The 26,945-nt window shown below is 49.6% G+C and overlaps 1 protein-coding gene across 1 annotated transcript; it reads left to right on the top strand.

Annotated features, from left to right (window-relative positions):
* The first annotated feature begins 22,503 nt into the window (after positions 1-22,503).
* LOC120924629 lies at positions 22,504-24,444 on the top strand. Its single transcript, XM_040335632.1, has 2 exons — positions 22,504-22,563; positions 22,755-24,444. Exon 2 carries the CDS (start codon positions 22,826-22,828, stop codon positions 23,795-23,797), a length of 972 nt encoding a protein of 323 aa, XP_040191566.1. The 5' UTR covers positions 22,504-22,563; positions 22,755-22,825; the 3' UTR covers positions 23,798-24,444.
* Positions 24,445-26,945: the final 2,501 nt, after the last annotated feature.

Raw genomic sequence — 26,945 nt, 5'->3', positions numbered from 1 at the left:
GTATTGTTTGCCAACAGTGAATTTCCTTTAGTTGTATGAATGTAGAATCCCAGGAAATGAGTATGATGAGTAGGTTCAACATCTGTTTAGTGGTGTTAATCCTAACCATTCATATAGAACCTAGTAAAGCTACTGGGTTTTACAGCTCATTGCCCATGGAGGTAAGTATGGGGGAGGGGGGGGGGGGGTTTGACCGTCACAATGTTGGCACAAAAAAGTAGAAACCATTCTAAATTATGGTGGTGACCAACCATGTGTTTCCAAACCCTATTTTTCCGCAACTTTAAACCGTCATTTGTGTCAACTCCTCTAGTGTCAGAACAACTTTGTTCTGTTTTTATTGGTACATAACCTTCCTCAAGGACACTTGAATAGATTACGTGTCTTCAGTATCTAATCTAGCTGGGAAGCAATTTTTTAGTCTAAAGGAACCCACTGTGTAAGGAATAGATTCCAGTGGGTACAGAGGTCTTTACGTATCGTCATAACCAGCCGCTGTTGCAAATTCTTATCTCAGGTCCTCCTATACATAACGATCCTCCTCATGGTGTTCTCTTGAGGAATGTGCCCCATCCTCACCCGCCCTGTTCCCAGGGAATTGGTCAGCCTTGCTTTGGTAAGGATCTTGTTTTTTATGTTATCTGTGTGTGAAGGTTTTGATGCGAGTTGTGTGGCAAATGACTTGGGGTCTTGTCCAAGTGACAAGAGAGCATAATCTCCCAGCAGAGTGAGCTACCTATACAGGGAGGTGGTAGAGCTGGACCAGGTAGGAGAGGATAGAGATGCAAGGAAGCTTTGTACATAGCACACCCCTCTACACTATGTACGTAGAGCACCCCAGAATTCTGTACGTATTGCAATCCTGCACTGTACGTAGCACACTCCTGAGCTCTGTACGCTCCTTGGCTCTGCGGGCTGTACATATCACGCACCTGGGCTCTGAAGGCTGTACGTAGCGCACTCCTGAGCTCTGCGCCTTGTACGTAGCACACTCCTGAGCTCTGCGGGGCTGTACGTAGCGCGCGCTCCTGAGCTCTGCGGGGCTGTACGTAGCGCGCGCTCCTGAGCTCTGCGGGGCTGTGCGTAGCGCGCGCTCCTGAGCTCTGCGGGGCTGTACGTATAGCGCTCCTGAGCTCTGTGCACGGGTAGCGTGCCCCCGATACAACCGACCCTTTAAGGCAGGGGTCTCAAACTCAAATTACCTGAGGGCCACAAGACAAGTTTTCATATGCCATGGGGGGCCGCATGCAAACTTTCAAACTTCAAAAACAACAGTACTGGTGTCAGCGAACACATTATTAACCCCCAGCACTGGTGTCAGCGAGCGCATTATTACCACCAGCACTGGTGTAAGTCAGGGTTTGACAGATTTGCTTGGAATCTAGGAGCCAGCTAAAATAGTTAGGAGCCAGAAAACGCACCCCGTCCCGACGAGCTTGCTCGCAGAAGCGAACACATACGTGAGCAGCGCCCGCATATGTAAACGGTGTTCAAACCACACATGTGAGGTATCGCCGCGATTGGTAGAGTGAGAGCAATAATTCTAGCTCCTCTGTAACTTAAAACATGCAACCTGTAGATTTTTTTAAACGTCGCCTATGAAGATTTTAAAAGGGTAAAAAAGTTTGTCGGCATTCCACAAGCGGACACAATTTTGAAGCGTGACATGTTGGGTATGAATTTACTCGGCGTAACATTATCTTTCATAATATTAAAAAAAATGGGGATAACTTTACTGTTGTCTTATTTTTTAATTAAAAAAAGTGTAATTTTTTCCCAAAAAAGTGCGCTTGTAAGACCGCTGCGCAAATACGGCGTAGCAGAAAGTATTGCAACGATCGCTATTTTATTCTCTAGGGTGTTAGGATAAAAAATATATATAATGTTTGGGGGTTTTCTTTAGAGGGAAGAATATGGCAGTGAAAATAGTGTAAAATGACATTAGAATTGCTGTTTAACTTGTAATGCTTAACTTGTAATACCAACGGCCACCACCAGATGGCGCCAGCTCACATCTGGTGGTAATAACTTGTAATACCAACGGCTCACCACCAGATGGCTCCAGCTCAAAAAAAAAAAAAAAAAAAAAAATTTTTTTTTTTTTTTTTTTTTTTTTTTGCTCCCCTCACTTCCACCCTGCCTGAGGGCCATTTATAACTGGTCCGCGGGCCGCAAATGGCCCGCGGGCCGGTACTTTGAGACCACTGCTTTAAGGGCAACCATACTTCTGATGCATCTCTTGATAAAATGGAGTTCTACGCCCCGTAGACATTGATGCTCTGCCTGTACATTGATGCTCTGTCCAAAAATGACAGAGGCTGGAGGATTGAACCACGGCACACAAGACCGAATTAGGAGTCCAGTAGACCAGCAGTGTGTTAAATGCAGATGATTCTTCGGAGCGAAGGTCTGAAGCATGAGCAGCAGGGCTGGTACAAGCCCCCCCCCCCCCTTTTTTTTTTTATATGTATTGGTCATCCACTTGATGTAGTTCCAATTTGGGTTCTCCAACACAAGCTGTGAGCACCCTGGGAGAGCCCAGCATGTTGTACAGCACAGAGTCATGAAAGCGCCATGTGTTCTAATTCTAAAACGAATCGTGAAAACCATCCCATTAGATTACAAACCTAAGGATTTTTATTGTTGTATAGGTGTCTGTGTGTTTTGCACGTGTGTGATCTCAGGAAATATATGGCTGGTGGTGTCCTCGGTGGTTGTGGTGGTGGTGGTGGTGGTGTCCTCGGTATTTGGTGGTGGTGGTGGTGTCCTCGATATTTGGTGGTGGTGGTGTCCTCGATATTTGGTGGTGTCCTCGATATTTGGTGGTGGTGGTGTCCTCGATATTTGGTGGTGGTGGTGTTGTCCTCGGTTCACTCACGGCTTTCACTGATTTATGGAAAATTTCTTACTTTGCAGAACCCATGTACCTTCCTGGATACACTGCCTTTGACGGTACGGATCATGGCCATATGATTGGTCAGCATTTTAAAAGCTTATTTTTATTTATTTTTCTTGCATGTAAATCCCTACAATGAATTGTCTTTCTAAATTATCTTCTTTTTACTTTCTCTTTTTAGGAGAGTTCTTTCCTGCACCCGTCAGATGTCATCCAAATCAACAGAATTCAAATGGTAAGATACAAAATGTCTGTGTGATTGTCCTTCCTCTTCCTGTAACCTGCACGGGTCTCGTGTCCTCTCCTCCAATCACTGCACCTCACACTGTGTCCTGGTCCGATCCCTACACCTCGCACTGTGTGTCCTGTGATCTGATCGGATCTCTGCACCTGACCTGGTGGGTCGTCTGATCGGATCTCTGCAGCTGACGCGGTGTGTCTGTTGGGTTCCCTGCACCTTTCATGGTCCTTCTTTTTTTTTTTTTTCTGATCTCTGCACCTTGCGTGGTCCTTTCTTTTATTTCTGATCTCTGCGCCTTTCATGGTCCTTTTTTTTTTTTTTTCTGATCTCTGCACCTTGCATGGTACTTTTTCTCTTCCGTTCATAGACGGACACAGCCTTCATTGACATTAGGATTATGCTTCTTCCTACCAGGAGAGTTTAGGCGGAATTTAACAGCACTTAAAGTGTTAAAACCTTTCCTTCGTGCCGCTCCTCCCAGAGGGCGTGTCTCCCCCAGGCATAACCCACACCCTGCTCTAGGAGCCTCAGTCTTTTTCTGCCTAAAGACAGGAGAGGAGTCAGGCGCTTCTGCAGTCCCTGTACTCTGGAGTTTTTTTTCTTGCGATTTTTCTCGCTTTTATTATTTTGTTCCTGCATTTTTGAATCCTGTGATTCTTCTATCAACAGCCGACTGGGTGACAGGCTGGGTCTTGACTCTTGTAGTCCCCCCATGTTCAGCCATCGAGCGTGTGCCGGCCCTTAGCTCAGCTTTGGGACGTCCACGACAGGCCCCGTTGCTCCAGGGGCGGCCAGGGAACTTTGGTTCTAGGGCACACATATGACCGGTCTCTATGGCTTTGTCACAGTGTGTCTGGCCGACAGCCATGCCGTTTACGGACGTTGGTTCTGTCTGGGATACCTCCAGCCGGGTAGTCGCAGGATGGGTAAGTAGTGGCCCCTTACTCAGTTAAGTGGTCTTGCTGGTGTTTTCCCTGGGGCGGTCGACTGAGGGTCCGCCCTGCTTTCCTCTCTTCCCTTCCTCTCCCTCCTTCCCCTGACTGGGTAGTGGCTGTGAAGGGGGGCCTCCTGGGTTTTCTTTGTTACCCCCGGGGCCCGTGTGTTGTTGGGGGACTGTGTTGTTACTCTGGGGGGTGCTGCTGTGTTCTATGAGGTGATTTTTACCTCAGTCGGCGGCCATCTTGGAAATCTCCTTGGTAACGCTGTGATTCTTCCCTGAGGTGACAGAAACAGCACAGCCTCTGGTCTCTTGTAACAGTTTTAGTGCTGTAACAGTTTTAGTGCTGTGAAACGCTGTGAATCTTCCTTGAGGTGGCAGACACATCACAGCCAGCACATCAGAGCACACCTCATGTTTTTAAGCTCTCTCTGCAGCTGGGTGGGGTGGTGAATACCAGGGGCCCCCATGCTCTGCAATAGCAGCAAGGAGGTGACCAGTGGGGGTTTTCTTTGTCCTGCCTTGCAGGGTGGGTGACTCAGCGCTGACACTATGGAACCTGAGCCAGGTCTCCCTCTCCAGCTATGGCTGAGTTAACCCTTAACGCCCCTTCCCCTGCCACATCTGTTATGTTGGCTGTCCTGGGTTTCTTGTCGGGTTTGAAGCAGCTAGTGCCCGGATGGGGGGTAAAAAGCGCCCCCTCCCTGAGCCTGCTTCTGGGGATGTCTCTGACACAGAATCACTGTTTTTTCTGGTTCTGTTATGTCAGAGGCTGCGGGCTTAACCCTTATGGATAGTGAGGATGACTCTGCTGCAGTCAGTTGCTGGCAAGAATTTTTTGGAGCTCTTGTTTCTGCGGTGCGTGAGACTCTAAAAATTGAGGATGTGGCGGAGACACCTCCGTGTCAGTACCAGCAGACTACCACGCACCGCTGAAGTGTTTCCTTGTGTTCCTTATTTGGTCAATATGTTATACAAGGAATGGGGTGCACCGCAAAAAGTTTGTCAAAAAACTTTGCAACCCGGTACCCCCTTGAGGTGTGGCTGAAGAACTGGTCTGCAGACTAGTCCTCTAAGGTGGCCTTGGTGATGGCCGTTAAGGGTGAACGGTCCTTTTGGGACTTCCCTGAATGGCATCATTGAGGATGCCATGGGTGGTAAGCGCATGCTGTTCCCACAGTCTGGGAAGGGCTAAGGACCTCGTCCTGTGCAAGGACCCTCCTTGCCTACCTCCAAGCGTTTTTTCGTCCGCCCTGTGCAGTGGGGGTAGGTCTACATGGTGCTTGAATCCCCGCTGCGGGGTAGCAGCGCATCTGATACCGCATGCCTAACAAGTCTGCGGACATACCTGCTTCCGCCTGAAGGTCTGCTCCCGCCCGTGTCTCGGGTGGGAGACTGGCTTCGCATTGCGAAGTGTTTTCCTTGGGGTACAAGATTGAGTTTCTCTCTTGTCTGCAAAACAGGTTTTTTCCCTCCGGCCTCTGGCCTCCTCCGGTTTGCCGGTTGGCTCTGTCAGGGGCTGTCCAGGATCTTCTGGTCAGGGGAGTGAATGTGCCAGTTCCCTCGTTGGAACGGTCTCGGGGTTTTTACTCCATTCTGTTTGTGTCCCCACGGAGGATGGGGCCCGGTCAATCCTGGGCCTCAAGTCCCTCGTTTGTTTTGTCAAGGTGCAAACTTTTAGGTGGTGTCGATTCGCTTGGTAATAGCGGCACTCCATCAGGGGGATTTTCTGGCATCCTTGGATGTCATGAACGTGTACCTGCATATCCTCAAACCACCGGAGATTCTGTGCAATTGGTGTCCTTCCCATTCGGCGGGTTTTCGCCAAGGTGCTCGTCCCGATACCGGCCCGGCTGTGAAAGCGGGGGTTTGTTATCATGGGATGTCGGGACGACATTCTCCTACGAGCTTCTTCGAGCTCTGCATTGGTGGAGCCGTGTCTATCACGTGTCAGGCTCTCCCGAGTGTTCGGCTGGTTTCTGGATTGTCCTGAAATCAGGGTTGATTCCGTCTCAGGGACTGGAATACCTGGGACTAGTCCTGGATTCCGCCGGGGCGGGAGTGTTTTTCTCCTAACGGAAAAACTTCAGACTCTGCTATCTGCTGTGCAGCAGTTGCCGACCCAGAAGCGGTCATCTCTGCGATTCTGCAGGAAGGTTCTGGGTCAGTTGGTAGCCTCTTTCGAGGCAGTTCCGTATGCCCAATTCCACGCCAGGGTACTACGGAGGGAACTGCTGTCACGATGGGACTAGCTTCCGTCCTCTCTGGATTACCAGATTCAATTGGGTCATCTGATCATGTCTCCCCTGGTGTGGTGGCTGGCGTTTCCGGTGCTTCGGGCCGGGAAAGTCATTTTTCTGCAGGCCGCTGGACAGTGGTCACGACTGATGCCAGCCTCTCCGGTTGGGGAGGGGCGCTTGGGGCACCCAGTTAGCCCAGGGGCACTGGACTCAGGTGGAGGCCTGCCTACTGATCAACGTTCTGGAGCTCTGAGCAATGAAGCTTTGCCTTGCCAGGTGGTCCCTGGATCTACAGGGCCGACCGGTCAGGATCCTGTCCGATAACACCACGGCCGTGGCGTAGGTTGATCATCAGGGAGGCACACGGAGTTCTGTTGCAGCGACGGGGGTCGTGCACATCCTTTCGGTGGGCCGAAGGGTCCGTTCCGGCTCTATCGGCCGGGTACATTCCGGGAATATGGAATTGGCTAGCCGACTACCTAAGTCGCACTGCACTGGGCCAAGGAGAGTGGTCTCTCCACCCGCAGGTGTTTTGGGGTCTGTGCCGAAAGTGGGGCACTCCGGACGTGGACCTTCTAGCGTCCCGTCTCTATCGGTAGGTGCCGCGGTTCGTGGCCAGGTTTAAGGACCCGTGGGCGGATGCCTCGGGCGCGTTGGTGGCTCCTTGGGGTCACTGTCGCCTACTTTACACCTTCCCTCCTCGGAAGCTTCTTCCTCACCTGCTGCGCAGAGTGGAAGCTGTAGGGATTCTATCGGTCCTGATTGCCCCAGATTGGCCGCGTCGCTTTTGGTACACGGACCTGATGCGTCTGGTGGCAGACGCCTCCTAGCGTCTTCCCCTGGGAATTGATTTTCTGTTACAGGGTCCGATCTTCCACCCTGTTTCACAGCCACCAGCCTTAGCAGCGTGGCTGTTGAGAGCCAGGGGCTTAAGGACCGAGGCCTATTGGGCTCGGTGGTCTCTACCGTGCTGCCTGCACGGAAGTCTACCTCAAGTAGGTTTTTTCCTCATACATGGAAGGCCTACGTCTCTGTGTGTGGGAGATGAACTGGCACTCTCGTACATGCGTTGTGTACAGGATTCTGCTGTCTTTGCAGCAGGGAGTGGTTCAGGCTCTCGCCTTACGTACGGTTAGGAGCCATATTTTTGCTCTGGCTGTTTTTACTTGCAGCGACCCTTGGCATCGCACTCCTGGGTGCGTACGTTGGGTCAGGGGGTCTGGCAGTCTTTCAGTGCTTCGGGATGCTCCCTTTGAGGACATTCGGGAGGTTTTTTGTTTATTGTCACAAAAGGTGATTTTATTTCTGGTAGCAATTACCTCAATCAGACGCGTGTCTCTCTGATCTGGCGGCCTTGTCTTGCAAGGCTTCCTGCTTGGTCATCCGTAAGGATGAGGTGGTGCTGCGGCCGCAGCCGTTTTTTCTCCCTAAGGTCGTTTCGGCTTTTCACTTGGATGTGGACATTGTTCTTCCATCCTTATGTCCTCGGCCGAAATGCCAAGAGAAGGCCACTTTGCATCCTCTGGATGTGGTTCGGGCCCTACGAGTGTACTTATATGTTACGGTTTCGTTCCGGAAGTCGGGCTCACTGTTCGTGTCGGTGGCTGGCCCTACAAGAGGGCCTGGCAGTCTCGTCGGCCACCGTTCCTAGGTGGTTCCGACGGATTGTGCTTCAGGCCTATGCCCTGAAGGGGCGTGCGCCCCCCTTTCGTGTTAATGGCGCATTTGACCAGGACGATCGGGGCCTCTTGTGCTTTCCGGCATCATGCCTCTGTGTTACAGCGGTGTTAGGATGCATCCTGGTCGTCAATCCACGCTGTTTCAAAGATTTACGAGGTGGATGTGTGTGCATCTTTTGATGCCTTCCTCAGCCGCAGGTGTTACGGGCGGCAGTTTGTTTGGAGTTTCTCCGTTGAGCAACTCCGGTTTTTGTTTGGGGTGTAACCCGGTTTGCTGTGTTACTTTCCCACCCCTCGAATTTTTTTGACACTGCTTGGGGACGTCCCTAATGTCAATGAAGGCTGTGTCCGTCTATGAACGGAAGAGAAAATAGGATTTTTGTACTCACCGTAAAATCCATTTCTCTGAGTTCATGGACAGACACAGCACCCACCCCTCCTTGGTTTGTACTGGTTGTTACGGACTGAAGCTCCTAGAGCAGGGTGTGGGTTATGCCTGGGGAGCCACGCCCCCTGGGAGGAGCGGCACGAAGGAAAGGTTTTAACACTTTAAGTGCTGTTAAATTCTGCCTAAACTCTCCTGGTAGGAAGAAGCAAAACCCTAATGTCAATGAAGGCTGTGTCCGTCTATGAACTCAGAGAAATGGATTTTACGGTGAGTACAAAAATCCTATTTTTTTTTTCTGATCTCTGCACCTTGCGTGGTCCTTTATTTCTGATCTCTGCACCTTGCGTGGTTCTTTATTTCTGATCTCTGCACCTTGCGTGGTCCTTTATTTCTGATCTCTGCACCTTGCGTGGTCCTTTATTTCTGATCTCTGCACCTTGCGTGGTCCTTTTTATTTCTGATCTCTGCACCTTGCGTGGTCCTTTTATTTCTGATCTCTGCACCTTGCATGGTCCTTTTTTATTTCTGATCTCTGCACCTTGCGTGGTCCTTTATTTCTGATCTCTGCACCTTGCGTGGTCCTTTTATTTCTGATCTCTGCACCTTGCATGGTCCTTTTATTTCTGATCTCTGCACCTTGCGTGGTCCTTTTATTTCTGATCTCTGCACCTTGCATGGTCCTTTTTTATTTCTGATCTCTGCACCTTGCGTGGTCCTTTATTTCTGATCTCTGCACCTTGCGTGGTCCTTTTATTTCTGATCTCTGCACCTTGTGTGGTCCTTTATTTCTGATCTCTGCACCTTGTGTGGTCCTTTATTTCTGATCTCTGCACCTTGCGTGGTCCTTTATTTCTGATCTCTGCACCTTGCGTGGTCCTTTTATTTCTGATCTCTGCACCTTGTGTGGTCCTTTATTTCTGATCTCTGCACCTTGTGTGGTCCTTTATTTCTGATCTCTGCACCTTGCGTGGTCCTTTTTATTTCTGATCTCTGCACCTTGCATGGTCCTTTATTTCTGATCTCTGCACCTTGCATGGTCCTTTTATTTCTGATCTCTGCACCTTGCGTGGTCCTTTTTATTTCTGATCTCTGCACCTTGCGTGGTCCTTTTTATTTCTGATCTCTGCACCTTGCGTGGTCCTTTTATTTCTGATCTCTGCACCTTGCGTGGTCCTTTTTATTTCTGATCTCTGCACCTTGCGTGGTCCTTTTTATTTCTGATCTCTGCACCTTGCGTGGTCCTTTTTTTTTTTTTTTTTTTTTTTATTTATTTTCTGATCTCCCTCATATGTGTTCTGTGCTGTTTTCCCGCTGTCAGCCATTGTCCTTTTTTATGCCAGATGTGTTTTACTTTATCCATAACTGACCATTGATGGTTTTTAACTTTTTTTTTTTTTTTTCCCCCATTCTTTTTTTTTTTAATGCAGCTGTCTCTCCCTTTGTTGATGACAATCCGTTTTTTACCCCTCCAGGGGATTTCGCTTTTGATGGCTTTACTGGTGAGTTGAATGCAATGTAAATGGCTTATATCGGGGATATGCAATTAGCGGACCTCCAGCTGTTGCAGAACTACTATTCCCATGAGGCATAGCAAGACTCTGACAGCCACAAGCATAACACCCAGAGTCAGAGGCATGATGGGACTTGTAGTTTTGCAACAGCTGGAGGTCCGCTAATTGCATATCCCTGGCTTATATGAAGCATTGGTCAGCAGGCCATCGATTTTTATTAAGAGCGGACCAGAAGGCTTTGTGTGCTCTGAATGTGGAGAACATCTCTGGGGTTACATTTTAAAATCTGCATCTCCTACATCCCCCCGCGCACGCCACGTGACCTTCCATTGTGGTTGAACTTCTAGGTGCACTTATGTATTTAGGCTCCTCCCACTATTCATAGCCTGTGCTGGTATTATATTGGTCAAGTAACCGTTTGAGATTTTTTTTTTTTTTTTTTGCTTTTTGTATTTGAGTCTTTAGTTTTCCCTCTTTTTTGTAGGTTTTGGTTCTCATGTTTATGTACTCTATAGGGAGGGATTGGTTGGCATTCATTGAAATTTTTTCTAAAGGCTCCATTTTTTTAAAGTGCTCTGTGTAATGGTTTTGTACAGAGTAGTCCCGATTCTTCTCTTCTGGGGTTCCCCGTCGGCACTCTTGGCAATGCCCCCATCGCAAGCCCCTTGCATTCAGGGGCACTCATGCTTTCTCCCTTTGCACCAACTTTTCCAACTATTTTACTATGGACATTGCATGTTTAGAGGAGCAAACCGCTCTTGTGTCCTTTTATTGAGGGGTTTGTACAGAAGTGGTCTTTCCCCCAATGTGGATCCGGCAGTGTCTCACCTTGGCGAGTTGCTCCCCTTCCCAATAGAGGATGTTCCTGTCCCGCCCCTGACGCGGTGTGTCCTGTGAAGGCTTCTCCGCCCCTTGACGCGGTGTGTCCCGTGATGGGATCTCCGCCCCCCTTGACGCGGTGTGTCCCGTGATGGGATCTCCGCCCCTTGATGCACGGTGTGTCCCGTGATGGGATCTCCGCCCCTTGACGCGGTGTGTCCTGTGATGGGATCTCCGCCCCCTGACGCGGTGTGTCCCGTGATGGGATCTCCGCCCCTTGATGCGGTGTGTCCCGTGATGGGATCTCCGCCCCTTGACGCGGTGTGTCCTGTGATGTTATCTCCGCCCCTTGATACGGTGTGTCCCATGATGGGATCTCCGCCCCCCCCTGACGCGGTGTGTCCCGTGATGGGATCTCCGCCCCCCTGACCAGGGCTGTGGAGTCGAGGAGTCGGAGTCGGGGGAAATTTTGGGTACCTGGAGTCGGAGTCGGCAAACCGACTCCGACTCCTACTAAATTTAGATTGGAATTAAAAAAAAAAATTCCAACAGGAGCTTTATAAAGCACTAAAAGAAGTTGAAAAGTATGATCGCTCATCAAAACTTACTGTTGAAGAAGCCATCCTTGTTTATCCAGAGATCGTTAGTGATGTGGCCAGAATAGTTACTGCAATGCCACCCACCCAAGTCAGTGTCGAAAGATTATTTTCAGCCCTAAAAATAATAAAGTCTGACTTAAGAGCCTCTATGAAAGAGGATCTGGCAGAGGCAATTCTCTTCCTTAGAACTCTACATTGAATTGATTTGCATTTGCTAAGCCTAGAACTACATTTCAAGATTAATCTAAACCATTTCTAGGTTTTGCAGATTTTGTTTTTGGTTCATTATTGATAAGCTTTGTTTTTGTTCTAAAACAACCAAATAATGTGGTTTGTATTTTTGAACTGGTAAAGATCCTGTTCCTGATGTTTATGCCTGCTGCTACTATCCAGCCACTTGATTGATTAATATATATTTTTTTATAAAACTTTGTTTTCATTGTGTTTGTCTTTTGCTTAAACTGTGCAATACAGTAGACTGTTGGCTTCCCAGCCAGTAGTCCTGTGGTAGGCAGGGCCATCTTTTCCATTGGGCACGCTGGGAAGTTGCCCGGGGGCCCCGCTTGCCTGGGGGGCCCCCCCGGCTGCCAAGCAACCCCAGTAAAAAATTATGGAGAGTGACGGGTTAGAACTGCCCATGCCCAGTTCGCAGAAAATCACAGAGAAGATCCGGTCCTCCACGAGTGCGGGGGGTTGCTGATGTAAGGGGGGAGTGAATGCAAAAATGTAAGGGGGCACTGATATAAAGGTTCCCCCTCCTATATTAGTGACCCCCCTTACCTTAGTGTATTTAATCTAAGGAAGGTGGTCTCTGGTCACCAGAGTACCCCCCACATCAGAGTCTGCAGGATTCCCCCTTACAATGCAAGGGGGAACTCAGTCTGCGGACCCTGATGTAAGTGGGAAAGAGAAAGCAGTGGACTCTGATATAAGGTTGTCTCTGGTCACCATAGCCCCCCTCCACATCGGAGTTCCCCCCTTAGATCATGATCTGCAGCGTTCCCCTTTACATAAGAGTTCCCTTTTACTGTAAGGGGGAATCCTGCAGACTCTGATGTAAGAGGAAACTCTGTGCTGGCTGGGTTATAGTAACCTGACCTTCATGTCAATGAAGACATTTTTTTTTTTTTACTTTTGTTTAACTTAAAGCGGGGGTTCACCCTTAGAGAACACTTTTTCCCCTTCGATTCCTGCTCGTTTTTACTAGGGGAATCGGCTATTTGTTTTAAAATATGTGCAGTACTTACCTGTTTACGAGATGCATCTTCTCCGTCGCTTCCGGGTATGGGCTGCGGGAATGGGCATTCCTTCTTGATTGACAGTCTTCCGAGAGGCTTCCGACGGTCGCATCCATCGCGTCACGATTTTCCGAAAGAAGCCGAACGTCGGTGCGCAGGCGCAGTATAGAGCCGCACCGACGTTCGGCTTCTTTCGGCTACGAGTGACGCGATGGATGCGACCGTCGGAAGCCTCTCGGAAGACTGTCAATCAAGAAGGAACGCCCGCTCCCGAAGACCCATACCCGGAAGCGACGGAAGAAGATGCATCTCGAAAACGGGTAAGTACGGATCATATTTTAAATAGCCGATTCCCCTAGACAAAACGAGCAGGAATCTAAGGGGAGAAATTTTTATTTTTTTTATAAATGGGTGAACTCCCGCTTTAAACACATTTCTAATAGCACTAGCTATATGTTTATAGTTTTAAATACTGACATTTGCATTGTTGGGCACTGAAAACTGTAATTTTAGGTACTTTTTTTGCAGTGGCTGTAAAAAATGTGGTTCTGCCAGTAAATGTTATGATTTTTGTCAGTAAATTCTCGTGCGTAATTGTGTAGACAGGGCCCCAGTGCACTGTATTGCCCGGGGGCCTATAATGCTCTTAAGATGACACTGGTGGTAGGTTGCGTTTCTTTCCCTCAAGGAATGTATAAAATACATTCGCATATTAATACAGAGGAGTCGGAGTCGAGGAGTCGGAGTCGGAAGTACATAAAACATTTATCTACCGACTCCACAGCCCTGCCCCTGACGCGGTGTGTCCCGTGATGGTATCTTCGCCCCCCTGACGCGGTGTGTCCCGTGATGGTATCTTCGCCCCCCTGACGCGGTGTGTCCCGTGATGGTATCTTCACCCCCCTGACGCGGTGTGTCCCGTGATGGGATCTCCGCCCCCTGACGTGGTGTGTCCTATGTCTCACCTTACCAAGGTGCTCCCCTTCCCAATAGAGGATGTCCCTGTCCTTAAGAACCCAACCGAAAAGCAGTCGAAAGCCCCTTCTAGAGCTTTCACTGGCAGGCCCTTCCCTTTACTGGGTTCTTGCTGTGACCTTGCAGTATATAACCGTATCTGATTGGTCAAAATTCCTTAAGAGACCTAAATGCACCTGGGATCCCTCTTTTATAAAAGGCATGGATCCAATGGCTGTAGTTTTACACTTCATTTGTGATGGTTTGCTAGAAACCACTCATCTGGCGTGTTGGTTCCTATGCAGTACTTAAGGCAATTTGGCTAAAGTGCTGGACTACAGAACCAAAAACTCAATCGGCATGGCCTTCCAGGTACAGTATTTCTTCAGACTAGCTGTTGACAATATCAAAGGTGCTACTGGTGGCTAAAGCATCCATCTTCCTTAGTGGATAACCTGAGGAACAGACAACCAAGTCCTCTCCACCCTTGTCTGTGAAGAAACGGTCCTTTCGCTTCTCCACCCCATTGATCCTCACATCGAGACCAACCCCCCTGTTTAGGGAACTGTTGGTGCAGGTTGTGTCGCATCTTGTGACGTCACTGACCTTTCAAAAGCTACAGGAGTTGAGATGGATCCTGAACCTTCAGAAATCAGTTTAGAAACACAATATCTGGGTCTAGTCCTGAACACTCTAGACCATGACGCGGTGTCTGTCCCGTGATGGGATCTCCGCCCCCCTGAGGCGGTGTGTCCCGTGATGGGATCTCCGCCCCCCTGACGGGATCTCCGCCCCCCTGATGCGGTGTGTCCCGTGGTGGGATCTCCGCCCCCCCCTGACGCGGTGTGTCCCGTGATGGGATCTCCGCCCCCCCTGACGCGGTGTGTCCCGTGATGGGATCTCCGCCCCCCCCTGACGCGATGTGTCCCGTGATGGGATCTCCGCCCCCCCCTGACGCGGTGTGTCCTGTGATGGGATCTCTGCCCCCCCTGACGCGGTGTGTCCTGTGATGGGATCTCCGCCCCCTGACGCGGTGTGTCCTGTGATGGGATACCGCATGTGGCCAGAGGTTGTGGGGCACCAGAGAGCCTCGGAAACGGTGCCATTCCACGAGCGCGCACAATTTTAAAGCATGACATGTTGGATACCTATTTACTCGTTTTTCACACTATGCAAAAGAAAATTGGGCTTACTTTTATTTTTTTTATCTTTTTAAATCCTTCAAATGCAACTTTTGGGGGGAAAAAATACTAATTTAACCACTTCCATACCCCGGACCTATTCTTGCACTTCTCTCCTAAATGTAAAAATCATAATTTCGTTGCTAGAAAATTTACTCGGAACCCCCAAACATTATATATATTTTTTTAGCAGGCGCCCTAGGGAATAAAATGGCGGTCATTGCAACTTTTTATCTCGCACGGTATTTGCGCAATAATTTTTCAGACGCCTTTTTTTTTTTTTGAACAGTTGATCCAATTTTTTTGTATAATGTGAAAGATGAAGTTGCGCCGAGTAAATAGATACCTAACATGTCACGCTTTTAAATTGCGCACACTTATGGAATGGAGCCAAACTTCAGTACTTAAAAAAATCTCCATAGGCGACGTTTTCAAATTTATTTTTTTACAGGTTACCAGTTTAGAGTTACAGAGGAGGTCTAGTGCTAGAAGTATTGCTCTCGCTCTAATGCACACGGCGATACCGCACATGTGTGGTTTGAACGGCGTTTACATATGTGGGCGGGACTCGCGTGTGTGTGTGTTCGCTTCTAAGCATGAGCTACTGGGGACAGGGGTGTTTTTTAAATGATTTTTTATTTTTTTACTTAAAGCGATGGTCCGCCATTTTTTTTTTTTTTTTTACAAATACTGCAGCTGCTGGCTTTTAATATTAGGAAACTTTTACCTGTCCAGGGCGCCTGCGATGTCGCCACTTGAAGCAGATCTCTCTCTCGGCTCTCGTTTACTGCCGCTGCCATCTTCGGTAAGGGAATCGAGAAGTGAAACCCTGCGGCTTCACTTCCTGGTTCCCTACTGCACAAATGCGTGACTCGCACTGCGCAATGCCAGTGGGTTCCTGCTGTCTTCTGTGACCCGTGTGTCTCCCAGAAGACAGTGTGGGGCGCCGTAAGGGGTGCAGATAATGCGGGGGTCTATGCTTGGAAGTGGGTGCAAATACCTGTCTTAGACGGGTATCTGCTCCCCACTGAAAGGTGCCAAATGTGACACCCGGGGGGGGGGGGGGGGGGCCAATCTGGACAGTTCAATTTTTGTGTGGACCTCCGCTTTAAAAAAAACAAAATAGATATTTTTAAACTATCTTTTTTGTTTTTTTTGCTGGGCACAATCGCGTACCTGTACGTGATTGTTAAATGCCCAGCCATGAGGCGCGCGCCCGTGACCCGGTCCGAAGCTCCGTGACCGTGCAGCTTCCCCGTTCTTCACTGTTTTTTTTATATTTTTTGGGGGGATATTTATTACAGCAAAAAGGAAAAAATATTGCATTTATTTCAAAATTGTCGCTATATTTTTGTTTATAGCGCAAAAAATAAAAACCGCAGAGGTGATCAAATACCACCAAAAGAAATCTCTATTTATGGCGAAAAAAAGGATGCAAATTTTGATTGGGAGCCACGTCGCACGACCGCGCAATTGTCAGTTAAAGCGATGCAGTGCTGAATCGCAAAAAGGGGCCTGGTCCTTTACCTGCATTTTGGTCCGGGTCTTAAGTGGTTAATCACTCTTATTCCTATTACAAGGAATGTAAACATCGCTTGTAATAGGAATCTGTTGTGACAGGTCCTCTTTATGGAATGGAGGGATGCGGTTGTCAATAAGACCTCACATCTCTTCTCCAGGCTGGAAAGCATGAGATCGAGAAAAAAAATCACAGATCTCATGCTTACTAGCCGCGATCGTGGCTTTGTTTACATCCGGGTCCCGGGCATGACGTCATAACGTGGCAATATGGCACGGCTGGGCACGTACATGTACGTGGCTCTTTAAGCCCAGCCGTGGGGTCGCGCACGCCGCGGGCGTGTGCACGCGACCCGGTCTGAAGCTCCATGGCCGCGGACTTTGGGACTCGATCGCCGCTGGAGTCCCGCGATCGGTCCCCGGAGCTGAAGAACGGGGATAGGTGTATGTAAACACGGCTTCCCCGTTCTTCACTGTGGCACTGTCATCGATCGTCTGTTCCCTTTTATAGGGAATCACAATCGATGATGTCACACCTACAGCCACACCCCCCTACAGTTAGAAACACCACAAGGGGGCCCTGAAGGGGTTGTGTGACCTTATGTGTAACTCCCAAACTGCAATTGTCATTTTCACAGTAAACAATGCATTTTTATAGCACTTTTTGCTGTGAAAATGACAATGGTCCCAAAAATTTGTCAAAATTGTCCGATGTGTCCGCCATAATGTCACAGTCACGGAAAAAATCGCTGATCGCCGCCATTAGTAGTAAAATAAAATAATTAATAAAAATGCAATAAAACAACCCCCTATTTTGTAAACGCTATAAATTTTGCGCAAACCAACCGATAAACGCTTATTGTGATTTTTTTTTTTTTACCAAAAATAGGTAGAAGAATACGTATCGGCCTAAACTGAGGAAAAAAAACGTTTTATATATTTTATATTATATTATATATTTTATATATTTATATATTTATATTTATATATTTATTTTATATATTATTTTTGGGGGATATTTATTATAGTAAAAAAAGCACTCGTTTAGTGCTTTTTTTTTTCAAAATTGTCACGCTATAATTGTTTATAGCGCAAAAAATAAAAACCGCAGAGGTGATCAAATATATATTTTTTTTTTCAAAATTGTCACGCTATAATTGTTTATAGCGCAAAAAATAAAAACCGCAGAGGTGATCAAATACCACCAAAAGAAAGCTCTATTTGTGGGGAAAAAGACGCCAATTTTGTTTGGAAGCCACGTCGCACGACCGCGCAATTGTCAGTTAAAGCGACGCAGTGCCGAATCGCAAAAACTGTCCCGGTCCTTTAGCTGCCTAAAGGTCCGGGTCTTAAGTGGCTAAAGTGTAAAAAATAAATAATCGCCCCACCCCGACGAGCTCGCGCACAGAAGCGACCGCATACGTGAGCAGCGCCCGCATATGAAAACTGTGTTCCAACCACACATGTGAGGTATCGCTGCGACTGGTAGGGGGTTAAAAATATGAATGCAAGTTACTCACTAGGGGGAGAACCTCTGGGGGATTCCAGGATGGAGAAGGACCTGGGGGTCCTAGGAGAAGACAGACCCAGCAATGGCATGCAATGTCAAGCTGCAGCAAGCAAAGCCAACAAAATATTAGCACGCATAAAAAAGGGGGATATACTCCAGAGATAAAACTATAATCCCGCTACTTTATAAAACTCTGGTCTGGCCGCACCTGGAATATTCCGTCCAGGTCTGGTCACCAGTCCTCAGGAAGGATGTGCTGGAGAGAGTCCAGAAAAGGACAACACAATTAATAAGGGGGCTGGAGGACTTCCGTTATGAGGAATGACTACAAGCACTAAACGAGTATAAGCCGAGGTTGTCATCCCTTTTTTTGGGCTGAAAATGCCCCCCTCGGCTTATACTGAAGTCCGTGTACCTGGAAATATTGAGAGGCTGCGGGCGTCCATCGTTTAAAACTCGCGGTCTCCACTTGTCCCTTCCGTGATAGGCGGAACTCTGTCTCTGCTGAGAAACGCCTATCGCGAACGTTCTCTCTTCCTCACCCATCCCAGCAGACACTGTGTTCAGTGTTCCGCCAATCACGGGCGCCTTTTCATCCTCGGACAAGAGGACGTCCGTGATTGGCGGAACACTGAACACAGTGGCCCAGATTCAGGTAGCAATTGCGCCTGCGTAACCATAGTTACGCAGCGCAATTGCTGACTTGCGCCGGCGTAACGAGTTCTCCTGATTCAGAGAACTCGTTACGCCGACTGCAGCCTAAAATCTGCGTGGCATAAGGCTCTTATGCCACGCAGATTTTAGGCTGCATTCTAGCGATGACCGCTAGGGGGCGCTCCCATTGTGATCTGTGTATAGTATGCAAATTGCATACCAACACCGATTCACAACGTTGCGCGAGCCCTGCGTACGCAAATTACGTAGTTTGCGTACGTCGGGTTTCGCGTAAGGTTACACAATCTTATAGCAGGCGCAGCCAATGCTATAGGATACCCACGTTCCCGCGTCGCGATATTTAAAATCTACGTTGTTTGCGTAAGTGAATGGCGCTGGACGCCATTCACGTTCACTTTGAAGCAAATGACGTCCTTGCGACGTCATTTGCCGCAATGCATGTCGGGAAAGTTTCCCGACGGAGCATGCGCTCTACGCTCGGTGCGGGAGCGCGCCTAATTTAAATGATTCCCGCCCCCGGCGGGATCATTTACATTGCGCGCGCTTACGCCGGGCAATTTTGCCGGCACGCCCTCGCAATTTACGGAGCTACTGCTCCGTGAATCGAGGGCAGCGCAAAATATTTGCGTGGGCGCAGGGCAAAATCGTTGGCCTGTGCCTCCGCAAATATAGCGCAAGTCGTACCTGAATCTGGGCCAGTGTCTGCTGGGAAACCGAGGATGAGAGAACGTCCGTGATTAACGGAACTGGTGTCTGCTGGGAAACGTCCGTGATAGGCGGAACTGGTGTCTGCTGAGAAACGCCTATCACGAAAGGGACCGGGAGGAGACCGCGAGTTTTAAACAATGAATGGACGCCCGCAGACTGTCAATTTCAGGCACAGTGTCGATTGGCACAGTGAGTTTGCAATGGGCACAGTGAGGCGTGCAAATGGGCATTGTTGACCCTCTTTTCCACTTACAGTAGCTGCTGTATTCTCACCCTCGGCTTATACTCGAGTCAATACGTTTTCCCAGTTTTTTTTGTGGTAAAATTAGGTGCCTCGGCTTATATTCGGGTTGGCTTATACTGGAGTATATACGGTATTCTCCTTGAAGAAGAGGTGATATGATGGTGATCTACAAATATCATAATGGAGATCCCAGTGTAGATGGCAAACTATTCAGTCTCGGGGGTGTAAGAAGATACAGGGGCCACACAATGAGATTGGAGGAGTAGTGGTTTAACCTTAAAGAAGAAGTCCAGCTTTTTAGGTTGTAGACGAAGGGGGTGTGAGGGTCACATGAAATGTTCGGGCTGACTGCTGAGACCAGGTCGGGGTTGGAGACAAGGGGGTGGGATTGAGGGTCACATGAAATGATCAGGCTGACTGCTGAGACCAGGTCGGGTGGAGACAAGGGGGGAGGGGGGGTGTGAGGGGTCACATGAAATGATCAGGCTGACTGCTGAGACCAGGTCGGGGTGGAGATTAGGGGGTTGTGAGGGCCACATGAAATGACCTGGCTGACTGCTGAGACCAGGTAGGGGTTGGAGACAAGGGGGGGGGGGGGTGTGAGGGTCACATGAAATGATCGGGCTGACTGCTGAGACCAGGTAGGGGTTGGAGACAAGGGGGTGTGAGGGCCACATGAAATGACCTGGCTGACTGCTGAGACCAGGTAGGGGTTGGAGACAAGAGGGGTGTGAGGGCCACATGAAATGACCTGGCTGACTGCTGAGACCAGGTAGGGGTTGGAGACAAGGGGGGTGTGAGGGCCACATGAAATGACCTGGCTGACTGCTGAGACCAGGTAGGGGTTGGAGACGAGGGGGTTGTGAGGGCCACATGAAATGACCTGGCTGACTGCTGAGACCAGGTAGGGGTTGGAGACGAGGGGGTTGTGAGGGCCACATGAAATGACCTGGCTGACTGCTGAGACCAGGTAGGGGTTGGAGACGAGGGGGGTGTGAGGGCCACATGAAATGACCTGGCTGACTGCTGAGACCAGGTAGGGGTTGGAGACGAGGGGGGGGTGAGGGTCACATGAAATGATCGGGCTGACTACTGAGGCCAGGTAGGGGTTGGAGACAAGGGGGGGGGTGAGGGTCACATGAAATGACATGGCTCACTGCTGAGACCAGGTAGGGGTTGGAGACAAGGAGGTGGGGGTGAGGGTCACATGAAATGACCTGGCTGACTGCTGAGACCAGGTAGGGGTTGGAGACGAGGGGGAGTGAGGGTCACATGAAATGTTTGGGCTGACTGCTGAGACCAGGTAGGGGTTGGAGACGAGGGGGAGTGAGGGCCACATGAAATGACCTGGCTGACTGCTGAGACCAGGTAGGGGTTGGAGACAAGGGGAGGTGAGGGCCACATGAAATGATCGGGCTGACTGCTGAGACCAGGTAGGGGTTGGAGACAATGGGGGTGTGAGGGCCACATGAAATGACCGGGCTGACTGCTGAGACCAGGTCGGGGTTGGAGACAAGGGGGTGGGATTGAGGGTCACATGAAATGATCAGGCTGACTGCTGAGACCAGGTAGGGGTTGGAGACAAGGAGGTGGGGGTGAGGGTCACATGAAATGACCTGGCTGACTGCTGAGACCAGGTAGGGGTTGGAGACAAGGGGGGTGTGAGGGCCACATGAAATGTTTGGGCTGACTGCTGAGACCAGGTAGGGGTTGGAGACGAGGGGGAGTGAGGGCCACATGAAATGACCTGGCTGACTGCTGAGACCAGGTAGGGGTTGGAGACAAGGGGGGGTGAGGGCCACATGAAATGATCGGGCTGACTGCTGAGACCAGGTAGGGGTTGGAGACAATGGGGGTGTGAGGGCCACATGAAATGACCGGGCTGACTGCTGAGACCAGGTAGGGGTTGGAGACAATGGGGGTGTGAGGGTCACATGAAATGATCAGGCTGACTGCTGAGACCAGGTCGGGTTGGAGACAAGGGGGGAGGGGGGGTGTGAGGGGTCACATGAAATGATCGGGCTGACTGCTGAGACCAGGTCGGGGTGGAGATTAGGGGGTTGTGAGGGCCACATGAAATGACCTGGCTGACTGCTGAGACCAGGTAGGGGTTGGAGACAAGGGGGGGGGGGGGGGTGTGAGGGTCACATGAAATGATCGGGCTGGCTGCTGAGACCAGGTAGGGGTTGGAGACAAGGGGGGGGGGTGTGAGGGTCACATGAAATGATCGGGCTGGCTGCTGAGACCAGGTAGGGGTTGGAGACAAGGGGGGGGGGGGTGTGAGGGTCACATGAAATGATCGGGCTGACTACTGAGGCCAGGTAGGGATTGGAGACAGGGGGGGGGGGGTGAGGGTCACATGAAATGACCTGGCTGAATGCTGAGACCAGGTAGGGGTTGGAGACAAGGGGGTTGTGAGGGCCACATGAAATGTCCTGGTGGGCCTTGTGTTTGACACCTGTGCTCTATGCTATTTTTTAAATTTGAGTGGAAACCGTATGTAATGTTCATATCTGACTTGTAACATTTCTCCTCTTTCTTCAGTTCCCGTGTTTCAGAACCACCCCTTCCGCGGTATGACCAACTCCTACGACCCGTCAATGCCAGGTGATTTTGGCACATTCAACTACAACTCCCCAATGCCACGAGGGGCATGGAGGGGCCACAGAGTGCACAGGAGGAGAGAGGGGACATACCCATATCACAAACCTCTGCCATATTCATCTCGGATCTAGCAACTAGAGAAACCAATGGATGCCCATTAGTGGGCAGTGTACACCTCCTTTGTTTTGCCCTATCTCCCCTTCTACCTCCTGTTATCTCCCCACAAAGACACATGGGAAAATGTACTAAAACCATTTGGTTTCGTAGAATTCCTGGACAGGAACACGTTTTTTTTGCACTTTTTCTTGTTTTTGAAAGTTGTTGTTCATTTCAAGAAGCACTCAAAATGATTCCCTCGAAGTATTGACACTGATCTCTTGGCACCAAAACATTGGCAATGGCCCCAAAAAAGTTCAACTGCAAAATCCATTCCAGCAGAATTGGGAATTATTATTTTTTTTTTCTCTTGGAGCCCCCATGATTTAATTCCAGGAAGACTTAAACGTGCCTGGTGCTTTTTTTCACGTGCCTGGTGCTTTTTTCACGTGCCTGGGGCTTTCACAAATGTATCCTCCTGGAGCCCCCATGATTTCATTCCAGGAAGACTTTCACGTGCCTGGGGCTTTTTTCATGTGCCTGGGGCTTTTTTTTCACATGCCTGGCTTTTTGTTTCACGTGCCTGGGTCTTTTTTTCACGTGCCTGGGTCTTTTTTTCACGTGCCTGGGTCTTTTTTTCACGTGCCTGGGTCTTTTTTTCACGTGCCCGGGGCTTTTTTTTCACGTGCCCGGGGCTTTTTTTTCACGTGCCTGGTGCTTTTTTCACGTGCCTGGGGCTTTTTTCACGTGCCTGGGACTTTCGCAAAAGTATCCTCCTGGTGCCCCCATGATTTCATTCCAGGGAGACTTGCGTGCCTGGGGCTTTTTTCATGTGCCTGGTGCTTTTTTCACGTGCCCGAGGTCTTTTTTCACGTGCCTGGGACTTTTGCAAATGTATCCTCCTGGTGCCCCCATGATTTCATTCCAGGGAGACTCGCGTGCCTGGGACTTTTTCACATGCCTGGCTTTTTGTTTCACGTGCCTGGGTCTTTTTTTTACGTGCCTGGGGCTTCTTTTTTTTTCACGTGCCTGGGGCTTTTTTTTTTCACGTGCCTGGAGCTTTTTTTTGTCACGTGCCTGGGGCTTTTTTTGTCACGTGCCTGGGGCTTTTTTTGTCACGTGCCTGGGGCTTTTTGTGTCACGTGCCTGGGGCTTTTTGTGTCACGTGCCTGGGGCTTTTTGTGTCACGTGCCTGGGGCTTTTTGTGTCACGTGCCTGGGGCTTTTTGTGTCACGTGCCTGGGGCTTTTTGTGTCACGTGCCTGGGGCTTTTTGTGTCACGTGCCTGGGGCTTTTTGTGTCACGTGCCTGGGGCTTTCACAAATGTATCCTCCTGGAGCCCCCTTGATTTCATTCCAGGAAGACTTTCACGTGCCTGGGTCTTTTTTGTCACGTGCCTGGGTCTTTTTTTGTCACGGGCCTGGGTCTTTTTTTGTCACGGGCCTGGGTCTTTTTTTGTCACGGGCCTGGGGCTTTCAAAAATGTATCCTCCTGGAGCCCCCTTGATTTCATTCCAGGAAGACTTTCACGTGCCTGGGGCTTTTTTGTCACGTGCCTGTGGCTTTTTTTTCACGTGCCTGGGGCTTTTTTTTTCACGTGCCTGGGGCGCTTTTTTTCACGTGCCTGGGGCTTTTTTTTGTCACGTGCCTGGGGCTTTTTTTTGTCACGTGCCTGGGGCTTTTTTTGTCACGTGCCTGGGGCTTTCAAAAATGTATCGGTGTGAAGAGAAAAGTATTTTTTCGGAGTATGCTGCTAAGTGATGTTGAACATCCCTCGTTCTTTGAAGGAAGTTGGTTACACTGAAGTGTTCAAAGATATTTTTCTTATGTTAAAGCACTTTTTTATGTTTTGTGTTACATAGTTATATATATTAAGAGGTCTAATGACAGTATTTTTTTATTTCCCTGTTTTTGTAAAGTGACTGTTGCTAAAAAAAAAAAAAAAAATGTGGGCACCCACCTGCAAAAAAGATACTTTAATATTCTATAAGAAACCCTTAAAAGCCACCTGTAGCTAAAGCTGGCCATAGATTGTTAAAATTTTGTCCGGTTCAGCATGGACCATCTATGGTGGACTTGAGGAGTCACTTGTTGAAGTGTTGGCCTCTTGATCCAGCCGAATTCCATGCCGTCACTCGTACTCAATTGCTCGGTACAATAATGGCTTCCTATACAGAATGGGAGAGAAGGTTGCTTGAGATTCAAGAGCTATTGGAAGTGTGTGCTTCGGGCAGATCCTAACCAATGGGGAACATCCGTTGTCATCAACAGACAGCGCATTGGTCAACTGGCTTTTGAGGCTCTTCCAAGTTTGATGCACGTGACAGGTGCTCTTGAACATAGGTGGGACTTGCAGATGTTGTGTTTTCTGTGAAATAAAAGCTGTGAAATGAAAGCTGTGTGAGACCCCGACCTCATTTATTTTATTGTGAACCTGTGAAGAAAGGAGATCTAGGCAGGATACAGTGCCCATACCCCCTACACCTGCCCAGAGGTTCCTCCTAGTTATGAGCGCACTTCCTGCACCCGTCTCATGACCTCCAGATCCAAGCTTTACCACCTCCCCGACCTCCATCCAGTCTGGACCCTGCAAGTGTCCATAGAGGGGCCTTTACCTTGGTCTGATAGGAAGAGTCATCTTGGGTATGAGAGTCCACCAGGTACCAATGCCAGCGGGTAGCTGAGGTAGTGTTGGGTACTGGCTGTGCACCTATAGCTGGGATAGTGCTGATTGCTGGCTGTGCACCTATAGCTGGGATAGTGCTGGTTGCTGGCTGTGCACCTATAGCTGGGTTAGTGCTGGTTGCTGGCTGTGCACCTATAGCTGGGTTAGTGCTGGTTGCTGGCTGTGCACCAATAGCTGGGGGTGGTGCTGGTTGCTGGCTGTGCACCTATAGCTGGGATAGTGCTGATTGCTGGCTGTGCACCTATAGCTGGGTTTAGTGCTGGTTGCTGGCTGTGCACCTATAGCTGGGTTTAGTGCTGGTTGTTGGCTGTGCACCTATAGCTGGGTTTAGTGCTGGTTTCTGGCTGTGCACCTATAGCTGGGTTAGTGCTGGCTGTGCACCTATAGCTGGGTTAGTGTTGGTTACTGGCTATGCACCTATAGCTGGGATAGTGCTGATTGCTGGCTGTGCACCTATAGCTGGGTTAGTGCTGGTTGCTGGCTGTGCACCTATAGCTGGGTTTAGTGCTGGTTGTTGGCTGTGCACCTATAGCTGGGTTTAGTGCTGGTTTCTGGCTGTGCACCTATAGCTGGGTTAGTGCTGGCTGTGCACCTATAGCTGGGTTAGTGTTGGTTACTGGCTATGCACCTATAGCTGGGATAGTGCTGATTGCTGGCTGTGCACCTATAGCTGGGTTAGTGCTGGTTGCTGGCTGTGCACCTATAGCTGAGGTAGTGTTGGTTACTGGCTGTGCACCTACAGCTGGGTTTAGTGCTGGTTGCTGGCTGTGCACCTATAGCTGGGTTAATGCTGGTTGCTGGCTGTGCACCAATAGCTGGGGGTGGTGCTGGTTGCTGGCTGTGCACCAATAGCTGGGGGTGGTGCTGGCTGTGCACCAATAGCTGGGGGTGTTGCTGGCTGTGCACCTATAGCTGAGGTAGTGTTGGTTACTGGCTGTGCACCTATAGCTTAGATAGTGCTGATTGCTGGCTGTGCACCTGTAGCTGGTTACTGGCTGTGCACCTATAGCTGGGTTTAGTGCTGGTTGCTGGCTGTGCACCTATAGCTGGGTTTAGTGCTGGTTTCTGGCTGTGCACCTATATCTGGGTTAGTGCTGGCTGTGCACCTATAGCTGGGTTAGTGCTGGTTGCTGGCTGTGCACCTATAGCTGGGATAGTGCTGATTGCTGGCTGTGCACCTATAGCTGGGTTAGTGCTGGCTGTGCACCTATAGCTGGGTTAGTGCTGGTTACTGGCTGTGCACCTATAGCTGGGTTAGTGCTGGTTGCTGGCTGTGCACCTATAGCTGGGTTAGTGCTGGTTACTGGCTGTGCACCTATAGCTGGGTTAGTGCTGGTTGCTGGCTGTGCACCTATAGCTGGGTTAGTGCTGGTTGCTGGCTGTGCACCTATAGCTGTGTTAGTGCTGGTTGCTGGCTGTGCACCTATAGCTGAGGTAGTGTTGGTTACTGGCTGTGCACCTATAGCTGGGTTAGTGCTGCTGGTTGCTGGCTGTGCACCTATAACTGGGTTAGTGCTGGTTGCTGGCTGTGAACCTATAGCTGGGTTAGTGCTGGTTGCTGGCTGTGAACCTATAGCTGGGTTAGTGCTGGTTGCTGGCTGTGAACCTATAGCTGGGTTAGTGCTGGTTGCTGGCTGTGAACCTATAGCTGGGTTAGTGCTGGTTGCTGGCTGTGCACCTATAGCTGGGTTAGTGCTGGTTGCTGGCTGTGCACCTATAGCTGGGTTAGTGCTGGCTGTGCACCAATAGCTGCGGTGGTGCTGGTTGCTGGCTGTGCACCAATAGCTGGGGGTGGTGCTGGCTGTGCACCAATAGCTGGGGGTGGTGCTGGCTGTGCACCAATAGCTGGGGGTGGTGCTGGCTGTGCACCAATAGCTGGGGGTGGTGCTGGCTGTGCACCAATAGCTGGGGGTGGTGCTGGCTGTGCACCAATAGCTGGGGGTGGTGCTGGCTGTGCACCAATAGCTGGGGGTGGTGCTGGCTGTGCACCAATAGCTGGGGGTGGTGCTGGCTGCTGGTGATCAATATACCCTATCAATGAATAATTGAGAAGAATCTGTCAGCTCAAGAGTCAAATCCAAAGCCTTGTTATGGATGGAGTGGGGGAAGGGTTAGAGTCCCCTATTGGAGACTTTCTTCCTCCAAGTTTGGAAATAAGAATTCAAGTTTTTGCTGCTTTAAGACCTTTTTCATGGTTATGTGTTGGGTCATTTCTCTCAACTT

Source organism: Rana temporaria, chromosome 1 (genome assembly GCF_905171775.1).
Source record: "Rana temporaria chromosome 1, aRanTem1.1, whole genome shotgun sequence".
In the NCBI taxonomy this organism is placed as follows: Eukaryota; Metazoa; Chordata; class Amphibia; order Anura; family Ranidae; genus Rana; species Rana temporaria.
The sequence above is the reverse complement of the archived record's forward strand: the minus strand, read 5'-3'. Positions and strand labels throughout refer to the sequence as shown.

Excerpts from the sequence above, each read along its gene's own strand:
- LOC120924629 (XM_040335632.1), top strand. The coding sequence starts at position 22,826 with ATGATTTCATTCCAGGGAGACTTGCGTGCCTGGGGCTTTTTTCATGTG.